Raw genomic sequence first — 22,764 nt, 5'->3', positions numbered from 1 at the left:
TTGGGTTTTGTTTGATCTTCTTTCTCTCGTTGCTTTAGGTGTAAGGTTAGGTCATTTATTTGATATTTTTCTTGTTTCCTGAGGTAAGATTGTACCGCTGTAAACTTCCCTCTTAGAACTGCTTTTGCTGCATCCCATAGGTTTTCGATCATCATGTTTTCATTTTGTTCCTAGGTATTTTTTTTTTAACTTCCTCTTTGATTTCTCCAATGATCCATTGGTTGTTTAGAAGCATATTGTTTTGCCTCCACATGTTTGTGTTTTTTTAGTTTATTTTTTTCTTGTAGTTGATTTCTAATATCATAGTGTTGTGATTGGAAAAGATGCTTAATATGATTTCAATTTTCTTAAATTTATCAAGGCATGCTTTCTGGCTCAGCATATGGTCAATCCTGGAGAATGTTGCATGTGCAATTGAGAAGAATGTGTATTCTGCTGCTTTTAGATGGAATGCTCTATAAATATCAATTCCATTTGGTCTAATGTGTCATTGAAGGCCTATGTTTCCTTATTGATTTTCTGTCTGGATGATCTGTCCATTGATGTAAGTGGGGTGTTAAAGTCCCCCACTATTGTGTTACTGTTGATTTTTCCTTTTATGGCTGTTAGCATTTGCCTTATATATTGAGGTGCTCCTATGTAGGGTGCATATATGTGTACAATTGTTATATCTTCTTGGATTGATCTTTTGGTCATTATTCAGTGTCCTTCTTTTAGTCTTTGTTTTAAAGTCTATTTTGTCTGATATGAATATTGCTACTCCAGCTTTCTTTTGATTCCATTTGCATGGAATATCTTTTTCCATTCCCTCATTTTTAGTCAGTATATGTCCCTAGATCTGAAGTGGGCCTCTTGTAGACAGCATATATATGGGTCTTGTTTTTGTATCCATTCAGTCAGTCTATGTCTTTTAGTTGGAGTATTTAATCCATTTACATTTAAGGTAATTACTGATATGTATGTTCTTATTGCGGTTTTGTTAATTGTTTTGGATTTGTTTTTGCAGGTCTTTGTTCATCCCTTCCTCTTTTGTTCTCATCTCTTGTGATTTGATGATTATCTTTAGTGTTGTGTTTGGATTGATTTTTGTGTGTGTGTGCATGTATCAATTGTAGATTTTTGGTTTGCGGTTACCATGAGATTTTGAGATAGCAGTCTATATATATACACAAGATTTTTTTAAGTTTTAAGTTGCTAGTCTCTTACTTTCAAATGCATTTCCAATACCCTGCATCTGTACTCTCCTCTTCTCACAACTGCTGGTTTTGATATCACATTAGAGTATGGATGATTTCCTACCTTTACAGTATGTTTGCCTTACCAGTGAGCTTTCCCATTCATAATTTTCTTGTTTCTCATTGTGGCCTTTTCTTTTTGGCCTAGAGAAATTCCTTTAGCATTTGTTGTAAAGCTGGTTTGGTGGTGCTAAATTCTCTTAGCTTTTGCTTGTCTGTAAAGCTTTTGATTTCTCCATCAAATCTGAATGAGAGCCTTGCTGGGTAGAGTATTCTTGGTTGTATGTTTTCCCCTTTCATCATTTTAAATATATTGTGCCACTCCATTCTGGCCTGCAGAGTTTCTGCTCAAAAGTCAGCTGATAACCTTATGGTGATTCTGTTGTATGTTATTTGTTGCTCTTCCCTTGTTGCTTTTAATATTTTTTCTTTGTCTTTAATTTTTGTCAGTTTGATTAATATGTGTCTCGGCATGTTCCTCCTTGGGTTTATCCTCTATGGGACTCTCTGCTCTTCCTGGATTTGACTGACTGTTTTCTTTCCCATGTTAGGGAATTTTCAGCTATTATCTCTTCAAGTATTTTCTCAGGCCCTTTCTCTCTCTCTCTTTTCCTTCTGGGACCCCTATAATGTGAATGTTGGTGCATTTAATGTTGTCCCAGAGGTCTCTTAAAGTGTCCTCATTTCTTTTCATTCATTTTTCTTTATCCTGTTCCAAAGCAGTGATTTCCACGATTCTGTTCTTCTGCTTCATTTATTCTGCTATTGATTCCTTCTAGTGTATTTTTCATTTCAGTTATTGTATTGTTCAACTCTGTTTGTTTGTTCTTTAGTTCTTCTAGGTCTTTGTTAAATATTTCTGTCTTCTCAATCTGTGCCTGCATTCTTTTCCTGTGATTTTGAATCATCTTTACTTCATTACTCTGAATTCTTTTTCAGGTAGATTGCCTGTCTCCACTTCACTTAGTTGTTCCTCTGGGGCTTTATCTTGTTCCTTCGTGTGGAACATATTTCTCTGCTTTCTCATTTTGTCTAACTTTCTGTGTTTGTTGTCTCCTTTCCACAGGCTGCAGGATTGTAGTTCTTCTTGCTTCTGATGTCTGCCCCCTTGTGGGTGAGGTTGGTCCAGGGGCTTGTGCAGGCTTCCTGGTGGGAGTGACTGGTGCCTGCCCACTTGTGAGTGGAGTTGGGTCTTGTCCATCTGGTGGGCAGGGCCAAGTCATGGGGTATGTTTAGAGGCAGCAGTGGACTCTGGACGACTTTATGCAGCCTGTCTGCTGATGGGTGGTGCTGTGTTCCCACCCTGTTTGTTGTTTGGCCTGAGGCATCCCAGCATTGGAGCCTGCAGGCTGTTGGGCGGGGCCAGGTCTCAGTGCCAAAATGGCGACCTCTAGGAGCACTCATGCTGTTGAATATTCCCTGGGGCCTCCACCACCAGTGTTCTTGTCCCCACTGTGAGCCACAGCTGACTCCTGCCTCCTCAGGAGATGCTCCAAGACCTGCAGGTAGGTCTGGCCCAGGCTCCTATGCAGTCATTGCTTTGCCCTGGGTCCCAGTGCTCATGAAACCATTTTGCACTCTCTAAGACTGGATTCTCTGTTTCTCACAGTCCTGTGGAGACCCTATACTCAAGCCCCACTGGCCTTCGAAACCAAATGCTCTGGTAGCTCATCCTCCCTTTTACAGTACCGCAGGCTGGGGAGCCTGACATGGGGCTCAGAACTCTCACTCCTGTGGGAGGACCTCTGCAATATAATTATTTTCCAGTCTGTAGAAGTGGGTATGAGATTTGATTATATCATGAAAGCACCCCTCCTACCATCTCGTTGTGGCTTCTTCTTTGTCTTTGGATGCAGAATATCTTTTTGGTAGGTTCCAGTGTTTTTTGTTGATGGTTGTTCAGCAGTTAGTTGTGATTTTGGTGTTTTCATGAGAGGAGGTGAGCTCAGGTCCTTCTACTCTGCCATCTTGTCCTGCACTCCTCTTCATTTATCCCATTTAGTGAGAATATTCATATAGCTCATTGCAGAAATATTAATGTGTTTGGTTAAGACCTGTGGCCCTGATGCAACTGGGTGCATGTATTATATGGTATATGCATCCTATAGGCTTGCTAAAAACCAAAACAAATTCTATCTTTTTAACTACATTTGGCTTCAACATTTTTAGATGAGCAATTGTGGTCTTGTAGAATATTTCTTAGATCTCTTCTTCCCCCAGTACATAGAAACAGGCTATGAGTGGTGAGTGGAGGTAAAAAAAAACTAGAAGAAATTGAGACGTCCAGTTAGTTATGATCCCTGGTCTGTGGTACCCCACTCCCATTCTTACATGCTGCCCAAAGCCCTGATGCCTTCCTCCTCCTCTCCCTTTGATTCCCAAATGTGGAGGTCATCACATCTCCTTCTCCCTCAGCCCCTCCCCTTCTCTAGTTCAGTATTGATCTCCTGCCCTGGAAGACCCTGCTGTCTAGCCTGCAGGACTGATGTTAATAAGGTGAAATAATAGGCTTGACTTATCTGCCAATCAAATGCCCTCTAGATGGAGGAGGGTCATTTGAGCCTCCAAGGAAACTCCATGCTGGAGTGTATGCCATCTCAGTGTGCACCAGGCCCTGCATAGGAAAAGTGACATATCCATCACAGGTGTGTTCCTGGGACCCTGAAATTACAGTGGGGTCCTTGGCAGAAAGGAATGTCAGAGGAGTGTTCTGACAAATGCTTGGAAATACTTGGTTCAGTGCCACCAGACCCTCCGTCCTCTCTCTACTTTTCAGCTTACACCTGGGATGCCTGTCACCAAGTCCCTTTGAGCAGTGACTTGAGCCACCTGGTGGCAGAGATCCAAGCTTTGAGAGGGCAGCTGGAGCACAGCATTCAGGGGAACAACTGTCTGCGACTACAGCTCGAGCAGCAGTTGGATGGTGGTGCCAGCAAAACCAGCCTCAGCCCCTCCTCTGTTAACCAGAAATTCCCCACCAACACTGACCCTGGAAACAAGCAGCTGCTCTTCCAAGGTAGGAAGGAAAAGGGAATCAGGAAGCCCTCAGCCAGTGGGGAGGTCCCCAAGATGTCTACGGTGGAAGGGACAATCTCGCCTCTTCCACGCTCCTTAAGGTCAGGGTGCAATCGAAGGTGCTTCAATACAGTGCCTTGAGAGCGTGGGATTTAGGGTCAGATCTGGCTCCAGATTCTGAGTTTGACACTTACGTGTTGTTTGCCTTGTGTTTAAACTCCTCAGGTATTTAAGCCTTAGTTTCCTCATCTTTATCATGAGGATAATAATAATATACACTGTGCATAGTTATATGGAGCATTAAGTGAAATAATTTACCAGTGCCTGATGCAATAAGTGCTCAGCAGTTAACAGCTGTATGTATTAATGCCTATTCTTTATATTTGCAGAGGGCTTTAAAATCTACCACGTTTTCAAACAAATTTTCAAATAATTTCATCAGAGCTAGGGTAGATTTTACTATCTCTGTATTTTACATGAGAAAACGTAGGCACTGGGACAATTAACTGACATGCTAAGGTTTACAGGAGTTAAGAGGCCAATCGAAGATTCGAAGCAGAAGTTTTGATCTGCTGTGTTCCTCCCACCTCACTATGCTCTGTCTCGGTGTTGCTTCTCTTTCCTCTCATGCTTTCCCCTCTCAGAGCCTCCCCACAGCACCAGCCAGGACTCATCTGAACTGGCTCAGTCACTCCTCCTCATCAGCATACAGCACAGAGGCCTGAGATGGAAAGCAGGTTCTAAGCCACATTTGCCTGAGCAGGGTCATTTCTGTCTCTTCGTGATATTTTCCAATACCTCCCCTGGAGGATTGCTGCCTGGTCTCCAATAGGGCATCTCAAACTCACCAAGGCTTATGTCTCCTATTCTTCTTATACTACTACATGCTTTCTAGTATGTCTCTTTCTTATACTACTACATATTTTCCAGCACTGACTCATCAGAATGGTGATTAGAGTGCTGAGTTTAATCGCCCATAAATCCATTCGTTCTTTGATCAAATATTTTTAACATATATACTACATATATTTATACGTATTTATATTTAGTTAGAAAGCGTTGTATTAGACACACTGCATACAATATTATATTCAAATCAGGGGTTAGAAAAATATATCTAATAATTTTTCAAACTAGAAGTTGCTTTCTCATGGAACAGCATTCAATTACAGGAACATCTTGCTCCAAATTAAGTGGTTTGTTTTCCACTGGTTTTGACTGTGGTACCTGGGTGATGATTATGTAAGAGGAGAGTCATGCTGCCTTAGATCTCCAGTAGTGAAGATAGGCTGTGCATGTGTTTCAGGAGCAGTATATTCCAGGGTTCCTAAAGTTGTGGTTATCTTTACTCCCTAGACTCAGTTGCCTCCCCTCCAGTTCGGGATGTGGGCATGAATTCTCCAATTCTGGTCTTCCCCAGCTCTTCTCCCGCTGCTCATGGCTCAGAGACCACAACCTTCAATAGGACAAATGGTAAATAGGGCAACTACAGGACTCAGGGTCTAATGATGGAAAATGACTAAAGCAAGTAACCTTTGGTTCTCTATATGCACATTATCTGAATTTAGAGATTTTTCTCTGCATGTCCCACGGCCTTTAGCCCTACTCATTCCACCTCCTGTGGCTGCCTTTTTTGTCATTATTCTTCCTCCTGTGGTTTTCCTATTGCTCTGGTATTTCTTCATTGCACTGTAATCTCTTCCTTCTTGAAAGTGCTCTCTGTATCCAGCTTAATTTCCTTGTCTGTGTCTTCTCAACCCCCAAATTTAAAATTTTTTTAAATTTGTCCTGAATATTTCATTTGTCAATAAGGATAAAATTTGCCTCCTGGCAATTTTATCATTATGAGATGATGTAAGAAAGATTATGAAAATATAGAACCCAGAATATCTATGGACTTCACACTTGTACTTTCCAAGACTGTCATTCTTGTTTCTGGCCTCTTGCACTATTTGATGTCCATTTTGGATTGAACTGAGGATGATTATGTATAACAGTGGATTCTGTGTTATTGTGGTTTTATTCTTCAGAGCTGGGTTTGGATGCTTCTCCAGTAATGAAGAACCCTCCCAAGCTGGAGGGTGATGCTACTGATGGCTCCTTTGCCAATAAGCATGGCCGCCATGTCATTGGCCACATTGATGACTACAGTGCCCTAAGACAGCAGATTGGGGAGGGCAGACTGCTGGTCAAGAAGATAGCGTCGCTCATGAGATCAACCTGCAACTTCCCTGGCCTTGAAGCTCCAGGCACAGAGGTAATCACGTTTTAGCTTTTAGGTGCACCTTTTCCTTATGCCCTTTCTTCTTCTGATTTTAGCTTCTTCTCCCTCTATTTTTTTTTTCCTGCTCCACATCTCCCATCAGCTGAGGATACATCTTCCATTGATATCCAGCTAGGCCTTTTATCTTCATCTGCTAATTTCACTACAAGCTCTGCTCTGTTCCAGATGTAGCTGACTTGCTATTTCCCCTCAGAACCACAGAAAAGCATGTGCAGCATTGCCGTCCTCATCAGTAGAGCACGTTAAGCGTCAACATACACACAATGCTGTACTGAGTACCCTTTGGTAGCTTATTATCTGCTAAAGTCATGCTGGCATATGACCATCTGTGGGCAGAATAAAATCACTTAATCAATTGGCTGGAAAATGAGAATCTGTGTCCATATGGGCCAAATATGTGGAAGGGGTGAGGAGGGTGGCAGCCATGGAATTTCTCTGCTCACACTGAGCAAGGCGGGAGAGCAAGCAGCAAGGCTTCTCAGAGCCCTTCCCCAGGGAGAGATCCAGGTAGTAGCTGCTGTGCTGTCTGAGATACTGGAGATGCACAGGCATGCAGGGACAGCCCTGCCCTCAGGGGCCCCCACGATAGAGAGGGATGCCCACACCTGAGTAAATAAATATAACCAGGGGCTCCAGGCACAAGGTTACAAGGGCTCTGGGTGTGAGGGCATGAACCCAGAATCAGCTGTTATCCCAGGCAAGGAAAGTAACAGGTTCATGGGGGGGTGCCAACAGGGGATATGTAAGTTCTCGGGGGAGAACATGCCAGGTAAAGGGAGCGGCACCTCAGTCCTTGGAGCTACAAGTGGTGCAGTCCATTTGAAGCATAAGGTGTGATTTACGGAAGGACAAGGGGGCCAGTGCAAAACTAGGGACCTTAGACTCTGGAGCATGAAGCAGGACTAGAAGCTAAAGAATGTGGGGAAAGCTGGAATCAAATGCATTCTTGCAAATCGAGAGGTCCCTGCTGAGGTCAGAGAACCTTGGCTTCCAGGTTAGAAAAGGATTTCACAGGTTTAAGCAGGCCTGTGTCTACGCCTCACCCACAAAGGAAGCTGAGGCCAATGCTCAGCAAAAAAAAAAGTGATGTCTCAGCCCCGGGGATGTCCATGGCTACCTCCCCCTTTTCCCAGGTGATGGGCAGTGAAGGCATCCACGAGCTCAGGAACAGCGCCAACGCCCTTCACCACCGACTGGAGGAGGCGGCGTCCCTCCTCACCATGTTCTGGAGAGCAGCCTTGCCAAGTTCCCACGGCCCTGCGCTGGACAGCAAAGCGGTAAGAAGCCAGCATCCCCTACTGGCTCTGCCCCCAAATATCCTTCTGCCTCCTTGGTCAGCAGATCCTGAAGGTCAGGAGCCGAATGGGCAGCTGGGACCAAGGGGACCTGAGGGGGCGTCCCTGGAGGCAGACTTCTTCTCCGCGGTGGCTGCTTTCAGTGCAGCTCTGACTCCAGCCCCTCTCCCCACACCCCTGACCCCCAGGATAAGTAAGCAAAGAGTAGAAGGAAAGGACATGGAGGAGGCAGAGACACGAGAGCCCTGGTAACCCCTAAATGTTCCGTTTCTTTAACTTTCTGAAGTTTGGCTGCGCTGAAGTTCAGGACCATGTTAAAACATCAACATCTCCTTTCCCTTCCTAGCCCACCCCCACCTCCAGGTCCACATAGTCAGGCAGGATCACAGAATGTCACCAGGAGTCACCCAGCCTCTTGTAGCCACCCCCTGGAATCCCAGAAAATCACTTACATCTGCGTCACAGGGTCAGGCCTGGGGAGAGTCACCCTCCCCCAGGTGCTCTCAGATCTCAGACTGCTTTCTGGTTGGTGACCTTGGATAGGCGGGTTTCAGGATCCCACCCAGGGGTTCCAACTCCAGACTAAGATCACTGACACTTTAGGGGCCCCAATTATGTTAATTCCAAGGAGGGAGCATTTTGCCATCTTGTGGTTGGCAGATATATTTACAAACTTACTGTCTCAGGCCAGCCCCGTCTCCCCAGGCGTGATATCCAGGCATAATATTCCCAACGACCAAGTCTTACTTGTGATGCCCAAGTGATATACCTATGTCAGCACGAAATCTGAGCTCTTGTTCACAGCTGGGAGCTTCAGTGTGGCCTGGAGTCAGGTTCTCTGCAGCAACAGGAGTGTAGCCTCTGCTAATCTGCACGGGGGCTTCCAGGTCCTCAGAGCTCCCACTTCATGGCCCATCCTGAGCCACCACCACCTGCTGGAGGGATTGAGAGGCTTTAATGAGGGAAATCTGCTCCAAAACTACTTGAGAAGATTGTAGAATCCTATCTGGAGCTGTAAAGAGCCACCGAACACGGTGCTTGAGGCCTTCTGACCGTTGACAGAGAGCCTGTTTTTCTTCCCAGGGAGAGTCCATGAAAAGGGAGCTTCTGGAACTGAGAACCAAACTATCCAAACAGGAGAGTCTCCTTCAGAGCACAGCTGAGCATCTGAAGACCGCCAACCAGCAGAAGGAGAGCATGGAACAGTTTATCTTCAGCCAGTGTGGGTGCCCCCAGCCAGGGAATGGGACAGGAAATGGGGGTCCTTCCAGGTCCGCCACCTGTGCTGTGAATGGACAGAGACCAGAGAGGTTAGGGGATGGGGGAGACTGATGTGACGTCTCTAAACCTCCTGTGCCATCAGTAATCGTGGAGGCAGAGGAGGGGACATGGGGTGGGGGGGCAGCAGGAGACCCCAAGCTGAGTGTCCAGAAAGACAAGCTTTAGAACACAAATCCAACGCAAGCGTGGGCCCACTGGTAATTTCTGCCTTGGGGACTGCTTTCTCGTTTCAGTGACCAGGACACACGATGTTTTGAAGAAGGCAAGGACGAATTTGGAGGTAAGGAAACTACTGCACCAGTCGGAGCCATAGAGCCCACCCCAAACTTATCACCGTCTGTCATCAGAGTGTGCAGGTGATCCTTGACCTGCTCTGACCTTCCAGGAGCAGATGTCTGGTCCATCTGTGGGAGCTCGGGTCCTCATGGGCATCCCTCTAGATTCCATCCTCATCAGCCCTCCACCCCAATCAGCAACCTCCCTTGACCTCTCGGTTGACCCTTACTTTGTCATCATCTTCCCTCCTTATTCCAATTCTGTCTCCTTTATGCCAGGTCAGGAGTGGGGAGAAATGCAGTTCAGTTGATTCTCGAGGTCAGAGGACACATGGGGTCTGCCTCTGAAGCAGCTTTCCGTAAAGGGATCCTGAGGCCTGTCTTGTGTTCTGGGGTTTCCTATACCATTATATGGAAAAATAATGGAAAGATGCAACCTAATAAGTTGATTTCACTGCACACTATTGGGCTGAAAACAGCAATTTGATTTTGATATCTCTTTTTCTTTAAGCAACAACACAAAAGAAAATCCTTGGGTCTTATTGATCTGAAAGAGCATTTGGTAATAAGAAAAAACTGAAACACAAAGGGCAAGATATTATCTCTATGGCAGACCTTCTCTACTTTTATTTAAAACACTAACACATTCTCTAGCAACCGCTTTGATGAAAAACTTGAGGTCTTAGAAATGGCCTAAAAATCAAAAACTAAACCTTTTACCTTAGACTTTAAAGCTTTGCCATAAGCAATTAAGCACATTCCTAGGAATGTTCCTAAATTGTAACCTAAGAGAATGTTGACCCACAGTATGAAAATGGGTTGGGCCATAATTTAACTCTGTTTTGTTTGTCTGTTTTGCTAATTTCTTCTGTTTTTCTCTGATGATTCCTCTCTTTCCTGAGCCTTTTTAGAAGAACACTTACAAGATTGCCTCTGTAAAACCTTATTCCTGCCTCAGCAAAGGTAACCCAACAGCCTCTCATACCTCCTGGCTTCCCCAGTTTGGAAGTATCCTTCCCACTTCCCCTAGGCCACTGGAAAGGCCCCAAGCCTGAGATCTAATCCCAGGCTTGTTGCTAAGTGGCTGTGTGGCTTTGGCTGGCCCCAGTCTCTGTAAGCCTGCTGACCCTCATCTGTAAGAGGCGGCACTAGAGTTAGATGATCTCTGAGGTCCCTGCTGACCTGGCCCCTCCCCCTCCTCAGCAAGTAAACAGAACATAAACTTTAATAGGAGGACGTCCCTGCAAAACGTTCTCTCCTTCCTACAACAGGCTGCTTCTATATATGCCTGTTTCATACTAAGCATTTCCTTTCCTGGGAGATTGCAAAAGCCATCCTTTTGCTCCAAAGTGAATTGGAGAGTGAACTGGCCCCTGAAGAGGGAGTGGTAGGGTCCGGCCACCTGGTGTGCAGTGGCTTTGAGCAGAGATATGACCACAGGAGGTGGTGGGAAGCTTTTCCTCTAACCTGGTGGCCCCAGTTGCTCCTCCAGACCTCAGCGCGTCCCCTCAGCTCATCCTCGTGACAGGCTCTCAGCGTGCTCCTGGCTTCTGTCACCACTCAGATCTCTCTCCAGCCTCAGTTAGCCACCAGCAGTGCCTGATAATGGACTCTTACTTTGTGTTATTTTCGTCTGCAGGTGAAATCCCTAAGGGCTCTGCCGTGCACTCCAGTCCTGTGACCCTTGCCTTCCAGGAGCCAAGCAAGAAGCGAAGCCACCAGAGGTCCTTAAAACTGCAGGAAGGGTGGGCCTGCCCCCCTGCTTTGCAGCTCCCTGTCTGCTGAGGAGGATCTGGGCCCCACTCCTCCACACCTGCTGGAAGGTCTGAAAGGAGTCAGAGATGTGGCCTGATGGGGCAGGGCGAAAGGCAGAGGGCCTCTCCTGCAGTTGAGGAATAACCAGCCAAGGTCCACCGGGCCCAGCACTAAGCAAAACAGGCATAGTTTGTAGAAGACCTTGTGACACTGCTTCTGAACGCCCCAGGGGGATGGGAACCAGCAACAGCACATTTCTCACCTCATCCTCTGAGGGTCAACTCAGGGGAAATAGGACCTGCTTCCTAGCAATGGAGCCCCACACTGGAGCTCCACAGCAGATCTAAAAGCACAGGACTGAGCAGCAGTGCCCTGCAGGACAGTGTTGGCAGGGGCCCCACGACCTAACCTGGGCCAGCGAGCTGGGTCACAGTCAGGCTGGGGATTGGTCTACACTGCAGCACCTGAGTTATTTGAATCCACGTGGTGAGAGCAGTGATTCCCAGATGCCATCTCATGCTTAGCCTAGACCTCCTATTTCTGTTCTATTATGATCTCCAAAAAGTGTACTGACCTTACTCTAAATATGCTGTCCCATTTTGTCATCCCAACTTCTCTCTGGGAACTAGGGACTAATGGCCACACCAAGCCCATTGAAAGTCTTGTGTAAAGCAAATCAGTGATCATTTTTAAGTGACATGTGAGGAACCCCCAGTTGCTAAAGCCTAGTCTGTGTCTTTACAGTGCTTTAGAATGTGTGTATGTGTGTATAAATGTATGATATATATTTATATATGTTGCTATAGCGATATGTTGAAGGCTAACATAACTGGTGGATAGGGTCAGTGGGAGGAAAGGAAACAGTCTTTTTGGTGGCTATTAAAGCAAAATATGTATAAAGAAATAAAGTTTTCTTCACCTGCTTAGTTTCTAATTTCTATAACAGTCCTCAGAGTGAGTGTGTAAAAACAGGAAAGACAGACCGTCATTAAAAAGCTAACTGTCTGAAGCAGAATCAAAATGGTGGAGTAGGTGGATATGGAGCTCCTCTCCCCAACAGACATATCAAAAATACATCTACATATGGAGCACTCCTCCTTGAAAAGTGACAGAACTAGAAACCAAAGCTGCAAGAAAGATCTACATGTAATTAATTGGGTAGGAAGGGGAAAAAGAAGAAGACCTGGGTCAGCTCCTGGGGTCCTTGGTGGGATCTGCAAGGAGAAGGTCCACAAGGGTAGATCCTTGCCCTGGGGAGTGAGCAGGTTGAGTCACAATATGGGCATCCCAGTCCTGGGGTCCTGCATGGAGTGGCCAGGCCCCCTTGCCTCTTGGGAAGTCTGTTGAGACAGAAGGGTTGGAGAAGACTAGACTCTACTCAGCAGCAGTGCATGCTGGCTTGCTGACAATCAGGGCAGAGAGTGTTGCACTGGGAGCAGCCCCCTTGCTGTATTTCCCAGTCCAAAGGGGCAAATGCCCTGGCCTCACTCACTCCACACCACAAGCTGGCACAAAATCTTGCCAGAGACTAGATCTAGTCGTGCAGAGACAGACCAGGATATCTGGGGTGTGATCTAGGAGTAGCCTCAGATGCCACAGTCAGCAAGGGCTCAGGGCAACAGGTGTAAATGCAGCAAACATTAGTGTGTGTCCACGGTGGCACAACAGGAGTGTGCAAGGGCCAAGCAATGAATCTTGAGCAGACAGGCCATGGGAGAGGGTATGATCGAGCTAGGCAGAAACGGCCCAGAGGGCCTGGGGTGTGGTCCAGTTGGGGCTGCAACGGCCATTGTGAACATGCTCAGGAGTACACAGTGGTTTGTCTTCCAGCTCAGCACTAGATCTGGGGCAGAGAGGTCCTGGGTGAGGTCTGCCACAGAGGCAGCCCAGATCTCAGGTGGCAGTGTAGCCACCTCAGTCCCTGCAGCCACAACCCCCCAACCTCGAGGCCCAGCCCACGCCATGCCATAGTCTTACACTAGATCTGGGATAAACACAATGGGGACACAATCTTGGGCTGCCTCTGAGTGGAGCTGCAGATGCCTACACAGGTGGAACATAGGTCCTCTGTAACCACACAGGCCTCACTTTCTTCAACACTCACTTCCTTTGGGGCAGGGCATGTACTCAAGGAAAACAGAGGCTGATCAAACCCAGCCCTCAAGGCTTCTACTCCAACTGGGGAGCACACCCTGCCCCTGACAGGGCCATGACATGGAGCAGAGAGGGACCCCCACCTCACATCCAGCACAGGCTCTAGATACTACACCACCATCCACACCCTGCTGTCAAGGGGATAATGGCCAGCACACACTGAGAAAAAGCATGGCTGGCATTCATCCTGAAACTAGCCCTCACACCAAAAATATTAGACTCATGGAAGCTACACAGGGACACTCCCAAATAAACACAGCCATTCAAGATCACAGTAGTTAACTGTTTCTCCTAAAATCATAGAGACAGAGAAATTTAAGTAAAATGAAAAGGAAGAGGACCTACTCCCAATTAAAAAAATGAGAATTCTCCTGAAAGAACAAATAATGAAACAGACCTCACCAGTCTACTAGACCTGGAATTCAAAAAGGAGGTAATAAACTCAAGAAAAGTTATTTATGACAAACCCACAGCCAATATAATAGTCAATGGTGAAAAGCTGAAAGCCTTCCCACTAAAATCTGGAACAAGACAAGGATGCCCACTAACCTCTTCTATTCAACATAGTATTAGAAGCCCTAGCCACAGCAACCAGACAAGAAAAAGAAATAAAAGGTATTCAAATTGGAAGGGAAGATGTAAAATTGTCATTATATGCAGATGATATGATACTATATATAGAAAACCCTAAAGATGCCACACAAAAACTACTAGAACTGATAAACATATTCAGCAAGTTAGCAGGATATAAGATTAACATACAGAAATTGGTTGCATTTCTTTACACCAACAATGAAATATCAGAAAGGGAATACATAAACAGCTATAACTTTTAAAATCACAACCCAAAAAACAAACTACTTAGGAATAAACCTCACCAAGGAGGTGAAAGACTTCTACTCTGAGAACTATAAAACATTAATAAAGTAAATTGAAGATGATTCAAAGAACTGGAAAGATATCCCATGCTCTCTGATTGGAAGAATTAATATTGTTGAAATGGCCATATTACCCAAGCAATCTACAGATTTAATGTGATCCCTATCAAATTACCCATGACATTTTTCACATAATTAGGACAAATAATCCTAACATTTAGATGGAACCACAAAAGACCCAGAATTGCCAAAGCAACTCTGAGGAAAAAGAACAAAGCTGGAAGCATAACCCTCCCAGACTTCAGACAATACTACAAACTGACAGTAATCAAAACTGCATGGTATTCGCACAAAAACAGACACATGGATCAATGGAACAAAATAGAGAGCCCAGAAATAAACCCACACACCCATGGTCAATTAATCTTTGACAAAGGAGGCAGGAATATACAATGGGAAAAAGACAGTCTCTTCAGCAAGTGGTGCTGGGAAAGTTGGACAGCTGCATGTAAATCAATGAAATTAGAATGCACCCTCTTACCATACACAAAAATAAACTCAAAATGCCTTAAAGATTTAAACATAAGACATAACACCATAACACTCCTAGAAAAGAACATAGGCAAAACATTCTCTGACATAAATCGTACCAATGTTTTCTTAGGTCAGTCTCCCAATAGAACTAAAAACAAAAATAAACAAATGGGACCTAATCAAACTTACAAGCTTTTGCACATTAAAGGAAACCATATACAAAATGAAAGGACAACTTACAGAATGGGAGAAAATATTTGCAAACAATGCAACTGACATGGGCTTAATTTCCAAAATATACAAACAGCTCCTATAATTCAATAATGAAAAAACAAATAACCCAATCAAAAAATGGGCATAAGACCTTAATAGACATTTCTCCTAAGAAGACATACAGATGGCCAATAAGCACATGAAAAAATACTCAACATTGCTGCTTATTAGAGAAATACAAATCAAAATTACAATGTGGTGCCACCTCACACCAATCAGAATGGCCGGCCATCATTAAAAAGTCTACCAATAACAAATGCTGGAGAGGGTGTGGAGAAAAGGGAACCCTCTTACACTGTTGGTGGAAATGTAAGTTGGTGCAGCCACTATGGAGAACAGTATGGAGGTTCCTTAGAAAACTAAAAATAGGATTACCATATGATCCAGCAACTCCACTCCTGGGCATATATCTGGACAAAATTACAACTCAAAAAGATACAGGCACCCCTATGTGCATAGCAGCACTATTCTCAATAGCCAAGATATGGAAACAACCTAAATGTCCATCGACAGATGAATGGATAAAGAAGATGTGATGTACACACACACACACACACACACACACACACACACAATGGAATACTACTCAGCCATAAAAAAGAACAAAATAATATCATTTGCAGCAACATGGATGCAACTAGAGATGATCATACTAAGTGAAGTAAGTCAGGAAGAAAAAGACAAATACCATATGATACCACTTATATGTGGAACCTAAAATATGACACAGATGAACCTATCTATGGAACAGACTCATGGACATAGAGAACAAACTGGTGGTTGCCAAGGGGGAGGGGGTTGGTGGAGGTATGGAGTGGAAGGTTGAGGTTAGAGATGTAAGCTTTTACATGTAGAATGGATAAACAACAAAGTCCTACTGTATAGCCCAGAGAACTATATTCAATATCCTATTATAAACCATAATGGAAAAGAATATATAAGAAAGAATGTATATCTATGTATAACAATCACTCTGCTGTACAGCAGTAATTAACACAACATTGTAAATCAACTATACTTCAATAAAAAAGGAGGCAATAAAAATGCTAACTGAATTTTAAAAAATTATTGACAGAAATGCAGGTCACTGTAAAAAGGACCTAGAAACTATAAAGATAAACCAATCAAAAATAGACAATTCAATTGCCAGGGTAAAAAGCCAATCTAGAAGCAGTGAATAGCAGACTAAATGACATAGAAGAATGAATAAGTGATCTGGAAGATAGAATAATGGTAATCAACCAAACAGAAGAGGAGACAGAAAGGCAAATGAAAAAAAAGAAGTGAAGGCAACATACAAGATCTATGGGACAATAGGAAACGTGCCAACCTTCACATAATAGGGATTCCAGAAGGAGAAGAAAGAGAAAAGGGGATTGAAAATGTATTTGAAGAAACTGTGGCTTAAAATTTTCCAAACCTAAGAAGGAAACAGAAATCCAGATACAGAAAGTACTGAGGATCCCAAACAAGATGAACCCAAACAGATTCACATCAAGACATATCATACTTAAAATGGCAAAAGTTAAAGAGAGGATTCTAAATGCAGCAAGAGAAAAACAAAGAGTCAATTACAAGGGAAACTTCATAAGGCTGTCAGATGATTTCTCTATAGAAACTTTGCAGGCCAGAAGGAGTGGCATAATATATTCAAAGTCCAGAAAGGGAAAAACCTTCAACCTAGGATACTATAGCCAGCAAAATTATCATTTAGTATAGACGGAGAGATAAAGAGTTTCTCAGGCAAGTAAAAACTAAAAGAATTCAGCAATATTGAACCTACTCCAAAAGGAATACTGAAGGGTCTTCTCTAAATAGAAAAGAAGCAAGAATCTATAGAAAAGGAAAATCACAATAGGAAAGGTATATATAAAAGGATTGAAGATCACTTAAATAAGCCAGTAGAGATTTAAATTTTTTAAAATTATAAATACAAATCACAGTAAGAAGATAAGCACAAAGATGTAAAATAGGACAAAGTCATAAAATGTCGGGAGGGGATTATAAAAATGTAGATCTTTTAGAATGTATTTGAACTAGTATGATTTCCAGTTTAAAGCAAGTAGATATAGTTATGGGTCAACATACTTGAAAACCAGGGTAACCACAAATAAAAAATATACAATAGATTCACAAAAATTAGTAAGAAAGGAACTCAAGCATACTATAAAAGAAAATAATCAAACCACAAAGGAAAAATCAAAAGAAGAAATGAACAAAGAACTACGAAAACAACTGAAAGACATGGATTAAAATGGCTATGAGTACATACCTATTAATAATAACTTTGTCAATGGACTAAAAGCTCCAATGAAAAGACAGAGTGGCAGATTGGATTTAGAAAAAAAAGAACTACAATATTCTGCCTATGAAAGACACTTGAGGGTGAAAGACACATAGACTAAAAGTAAGGGAATGGAAAAAGATATTTCCATGCAAATAGAAACAACAAGAAAGTGGGGGTAGCAAAACTCATATGAGACACAATAAACTTTAAAACAAAGTCCATAAAAAATGACAAAGAAGGATACTATATGATGATAATGGGATCAATACTAGAAGATATTTCACTCGTTAACATATATGCACCCAATATAGGAGCACCTAAATACATAAAACAAATACTAACAGACATAAAGGGAGAAATTGACAGGAATACAATAACAGTAGAAACTTTTAACACTCCACTGACAGCAACGGACAGATCTTCCAGACAAAATCAATCAGGCAACAGAGGTCCTAAATGACACAATAGACCAGTTGGAGTTAACTGATACCTACAGGACACTACATCCAAAACCCCCAGAATACACATTCTTTTCAATTGTGCAAGGAATGTTCTCTGAGATACATCACATACTAGGTCACAAAACAAGCCTCAACAAATTTAAGAGAAATTATTTCAAGCAACTTTTCTGACAAGGTTATGACACTAGAAATCAATCACAGAAAGAAAAATGGGAAAAGGATAAACACATGGAGACTAAACAACACACTACTAAAAACCAATGGGTGAAAGATGAAATCAAAAGAAGAAATCAAAAAATATCTTGAAACAAATGAAAATGAAAACAAAACCTTTCAACAATCTATGGGATGCAGCAAAAGCAGTTCTAAGAGGGAAATTCATAATGATACAGGCCTCACTCAAGAAACATAAAAAAATCTCAAACAACCTAACCTAAACTCCTAAAAGAATTAGAACAAGAAGAACAAATAAAACCCAAAGTCAGCAGAAGGAAGGAAATAATAAAGGTCAGAGAGGAAATAGAGATTAAAAACAAAATGAATAAAACCAAGAGCTGGTTCTTTGATAAGGTAAACAAAATCAACAAATCTCTAGCCAGGCTTACCAAGAAGAAAAGAGAAAGGACTCAAATAAAAAATAAGAAAAGAAAGATGAGAAATAATAACTGATAACACATAAAAACAAAAAATCATAAGAGAATACTATGAACATTTGTATGCTAAAAAATTGGACAACCTAGAAGAAATGGAAAAGATTACAGAAGTGCACGGCCTGCCAAAACTGAGTCAAGAACAAACATAATTTGAAGAGACAAATCACTAGAAGTGAAATGGAATCTGTAATTTAAAAAAATCGCTGCAAACAGAAGTCCAGGACTGAACAGCTTTACTGAGAATTCTTCCAAACATACAAAGAAAAACTTATAATATCCTTGTGAAATTATACCAAAAGATTGAAGACGAGGGAACACTCCCAAATTCATTCTACGAAGGCACTATCACCCTGATACAAAAACCAGATAAAGACACTACAAAAATTAAATTACTCAGATATTTGGTTAAGATGGCGGAAGAGTAAGACGCGGAGATCACCTTTCTCCCCACAGATACATCAGAAGTACATCTACACGTGGAACAACTCCTACAGAACACCTACTGAGCAGTGGCAGAAGACCTCAGACTGCCCAAAAGGCAAGAAACTCCCCACGTCCCTGCGTAGGGCAAAAGAAACAAGAATAAACAGAGACAAAAGGATAGGGATGGGACCTGCACAAGTGGGAGGGAGCTGTGAAGGAGGAAAGGTTTCCACACACTAGGAAGCCCTTTCACGGGCGGAGACTGCGGGTGGTGGATGGGGAAGATTCGGAGCCGCGGAGGAGAGCACAGCAACAGGGGTGCAGAGGGCAAAGCAGAGAGATTCCGGCACAGAGGATTGGTGCCGACCAGCACTCACCAGCCCAGGGCGGGCGGGGCTGGGAGCTGAGGCTCCGTCTTCGGTCGGGGCGCAGGGAGAGGACTGGGGTTGGTGGCGTGAATACAGCCTGCAGGGGGTTAGTGCACCACGGCTAGCCGGGAGAGAGTCCAGGGAAAAGTCTGGACCTGCTAAAGAGGCAAGAGACTTTTCCTTCCCTCTTTGTTTCCTGGTGCACAAGGAGAGGGGATTAAGAGCACTGCTTAAAGGAGCTCCAGAGACGGGCGCAAGCCATAGCTAAAACCACGGACTCCAGAGACGGCCATGAGATGCTAAGGCTGCTGCTGCTGCTGCCACCAAGAAGCCTGTGTGTGAGCACAGGTCACTCTCCACAGTCCCCTTCCGGGGAGCCTGTGCAGCCCGCCACTGCCAGCGTCCCGGGATCCAGGGACAACTTCCCCGGGAGAATGCTCGGTGCGACTCAGGCTGGTGCAACATCACGTTGGCCTCTGCCGCCGCAGGCTCACCCCGCACTCCGTGCCTCTCCCTACCCCTGGCCTGAGTGAGCCAGAGCCCCCGAATCAGTAGCTCCTTTAACCCCATCCAGTCTGAGCGAACAACAGACGCACTCCCGTGACCTACACGAAGAGGCGGGGCCAAATCCAAAGCTGAGCCCCTGGGAGCTGTGAGAACAAAGAAGAGAAAGGGAAATCTCTCTCAGCAGCCTCAGGAGCAGCGGATTAAAGCTCCAAAATCAACTTGACGTACCCTGCATCTGTGGAATACATGAATAGACAACAAATCATCCCAAATTGAGGAGGTGGACTTTGAGAGCAAGATTTATGATTTTTTCCCCTTTTCCTCTTTTTGTGAGTGTGTATGTGTATGCTTCTCCGTGAGATTTTGTCTGTATAGCTTTGCTTCCACTATTTGTCCTAGGGTTCTATCCGTCCATTTTTTTTTAACTTTTTTTTCTTAATAATTATTTTAAAAACTTTATTTTATTTTATCTTATTTTATTTTACTTTTATCTTCTTTCTTTCTTTCTTTCCTTTCTTCCCTCCTTCCTCCCTCCCTCCTTTCTTTCTTTCTTTCTTCCTTTCTTTCTACTTCTACTAATTCTTTCTTTCTACATTTTCTCCCTTTTATTCTGAGCCGTGTGAATGAAAGGCTCTTGGTGCTGCAGCCAGGAGTCAGTGCTGTGTCTCTGAGGTGGGAGAGCCAACTTCAGGACACAGGTCCACAAAACACCTCCCAGCTCCACATAATATCAAATGGCGAAAATCTCCTAGAGATCTCCATCTTAACAACAGCAGCCAACTTCACTCAAGGACTAGCAAGCTAAGTGCTGGACACCCTATGCCAAAGAACTAGCAAGACAGGAACACAGCCCCATCCATTAACAGGGAGGCTGCCTAAAATCATAGTAAGTCCACAGACACCCCGAAACACATCAACAGACGTGGACTTGTCCACCAGAAAGACAAGATCCAGCCTCATCCACCAGAACACAGGCACTAGTCCCCTCCACCAGGAAGCCTACACAGCCCACTGAACCAACCTTAGCCACTGGGGACAGACACCAAAAACAACGGGAACTACGAACCTGCAGCCTGCAAAAAGGAGATCCCAAACACAGTAAGATAAGCAAAATGAGAAGACAGAAAAACAGAGAGCAGTTGAAGGAGCAAGATAAAAACCCATCAGACTTAACAAATGAAGAGGAAATAGGCAGTCTACCTGAAAAAGAATGCAGAATAATGATAATAAAGATGTTCCAAAATCTTGGAAATAGAATAGACAAAACGTAAGAAACATTTAACAAGGACCTAGAAGAACTAAAGATGAATCAAGCAACGATGAACAACACAATAAATGAAATTAAAAATACTCTAGGGCTTCCCCGGTGGCGCAGTGGTTGAGAGTCCGCCTGCCGAGGCAGGGGACACGGGGTCGTGCCCCGGTCTGGGAAGATCCCACATGCTGCGGAGCAGCTGGGCCCGTGAGCCATGGCCGCTGAGCCTGTGCATCCGGAGCCTGTGCTCTGCAACGGGAGAGGCCACAACAGTGAGAGGCCCATGTACCATAAAAAAAAAAAAAAAAAAAAAAAAAACTCTAGATGGGATCAATAGCAGAATAACTGAGGCAGAAGAATGGATAAGTGACCTGGAAGATAAAATAGTGGAAATAACTACTGCAGAGCAGAATAAAGAAAAAACAATGAAAAGAACTGAGGACAGTCTCAGAGGACTCTGGAACAACATTAAATGCATCAACATTCGAATTATAGGGGATCCAGAATAAGAAGAGAAAAAGAAAGGGATTGAGAAAATATTTGAAGAGATTATAGTTGAAAACTTCCCTAATATGGGAAAGGAAATAGTTAATCAAGTCCAGGAGGCACAGAGAGTCCCATACAGGATAAATCCAAGGAGAAATATGCCAAGACACATATTAATCAAACTGTCAAAAATTAAATACAAAGAAAACATATTAAAAGCAGCAAGGGAAAAACAACAAATAACACACAAGGGAATCCCCATAAGGCTAACGGCTGATCTTTCAGCACAAACTCTGCAAGCCAGAAGGGACTGGCAGGACTTATTTAAAGTGATGAAGGAGAAAAACCTGGAACCAAGATTACTCTACCGAGCAAGGATCTCATTCAGATTTGATGGAGAAATTATAACCTTTACAAACAAGCAAAAGCTGAGAGAGTTCAGCACCACAAAACCACCTTTACAACAAATGCTAAAGGAAATTCTCTAGGCAAGAAACACTAGAGAAGGAAAAGAACTACAATAACGAACCCAAAACAATTAAGAAAATGGGAATAGGAACATACATATCGATAATTACCTTAAATGTAAATGGACTAAACGCTCCCACCAAAAGACACAGATTGGCTGAATGGATACAAAAACAAGACCCATATATATGCTGTCTACAAGAGACCCACTTCAGACCTAGAGACACATACAGACTGAAAGTAAGGGGATGGAAAAAGATATTCCATGCAAATGGAAACCAAAAGAAAGCTGGAGTAGGAATTCTCATATCACACAAAATAGACTTTAAAATAAAGACTATTAAAAGAGACAAAGAAGGATACTACATAATGATCAAGGGATCGATCCAAGAAGAAGATATAACAATTGTAAATATTTATGCACCCAACATAGGAGCACCTCAATACATAAGGCAAATACTAACAGCCATAAAAGGGGAAATCGACAGTAACACATTCATAGTAGGGGATTTTAACACCCCACTTTCACCAATGGACAGATCACCCAAAATGAAAATAAATAAGGAAACACAAGCTTTAAATGATACATTAAACAAGATGGACTTAATTCATATTTATAGGACATTCGACCCAGAAACTTTAGAATACACATTTTTCTCAAGTGCTTATGGAACATTCTCCAGGATAGATCATATCTCGGGTCCCAAATCAAGCCTCGGTAAATTTAAGAAAATTGAAATTGTATCAAGTATCTTTTCCAACAACAACGCTACAAGACTAGATATCAATTACAGGAAAAGATCTGTAAAAATTACAAACACATGGAAGCTAAACAATACACTACTTAATAACGAAGTGATCACTGAAGAAATCAAAG

General features: G+C 43.2%; 1 protein-coding gene across 1 annotated transcript in view; it reads left to right on the top strand.

The window, feature by feature from the left end:
* Positions 1–12,062, top strand: part of LOC309819547 (myomegalin) — a 149,148-nt gene extending 137,086 nt beyond the window's left edge. The window contains 10 exon segments of the mRNA XM_082649800.1: positions 4,012–4,251; positions 5,607–5,723; positions 6,281–6,507; positions 7,668–7,811; positions 8,913–9,139; positions 9,344–9,390; positions 11,081–11,207; positions 11,209–11,251; positions 11,253–11,284; positions 11,286–12,062. Coding sequence (XP_082505926.1) covers positions 4,012–4,251; positions 5,607–5,723; positions 6,281–6,507; positions 7,668–7,811; positions 8,913–9,139; positions 9,344–9,390; positions 11,081–11,207; positions 11,209–11,251; positions 11,253–11,284; positions 11,286–11,487 — 1,406 coding nt within the window. The 3' untranslated portion in view covers positions 11,488–12,062.
* Positions 12,063–22,764: the final 10,702 nt, after the last annotated feature.

This window comes from Grampus griseus (genome assembly GCF_964374135.1).
Source record: "Grampus griseus genome assembly, chromosome: 1".
NCBI lineage: Eukaryota > Metazoa > Chordata > Mammalia > Artiodactyla > Delphinidae > Grampus > Grampus griseus.
The sequence above is the reverse complement of the archived record's forward strand: the minus strand, read 5'-3'. Positions and strand labels throughout refer to the sequence as shown.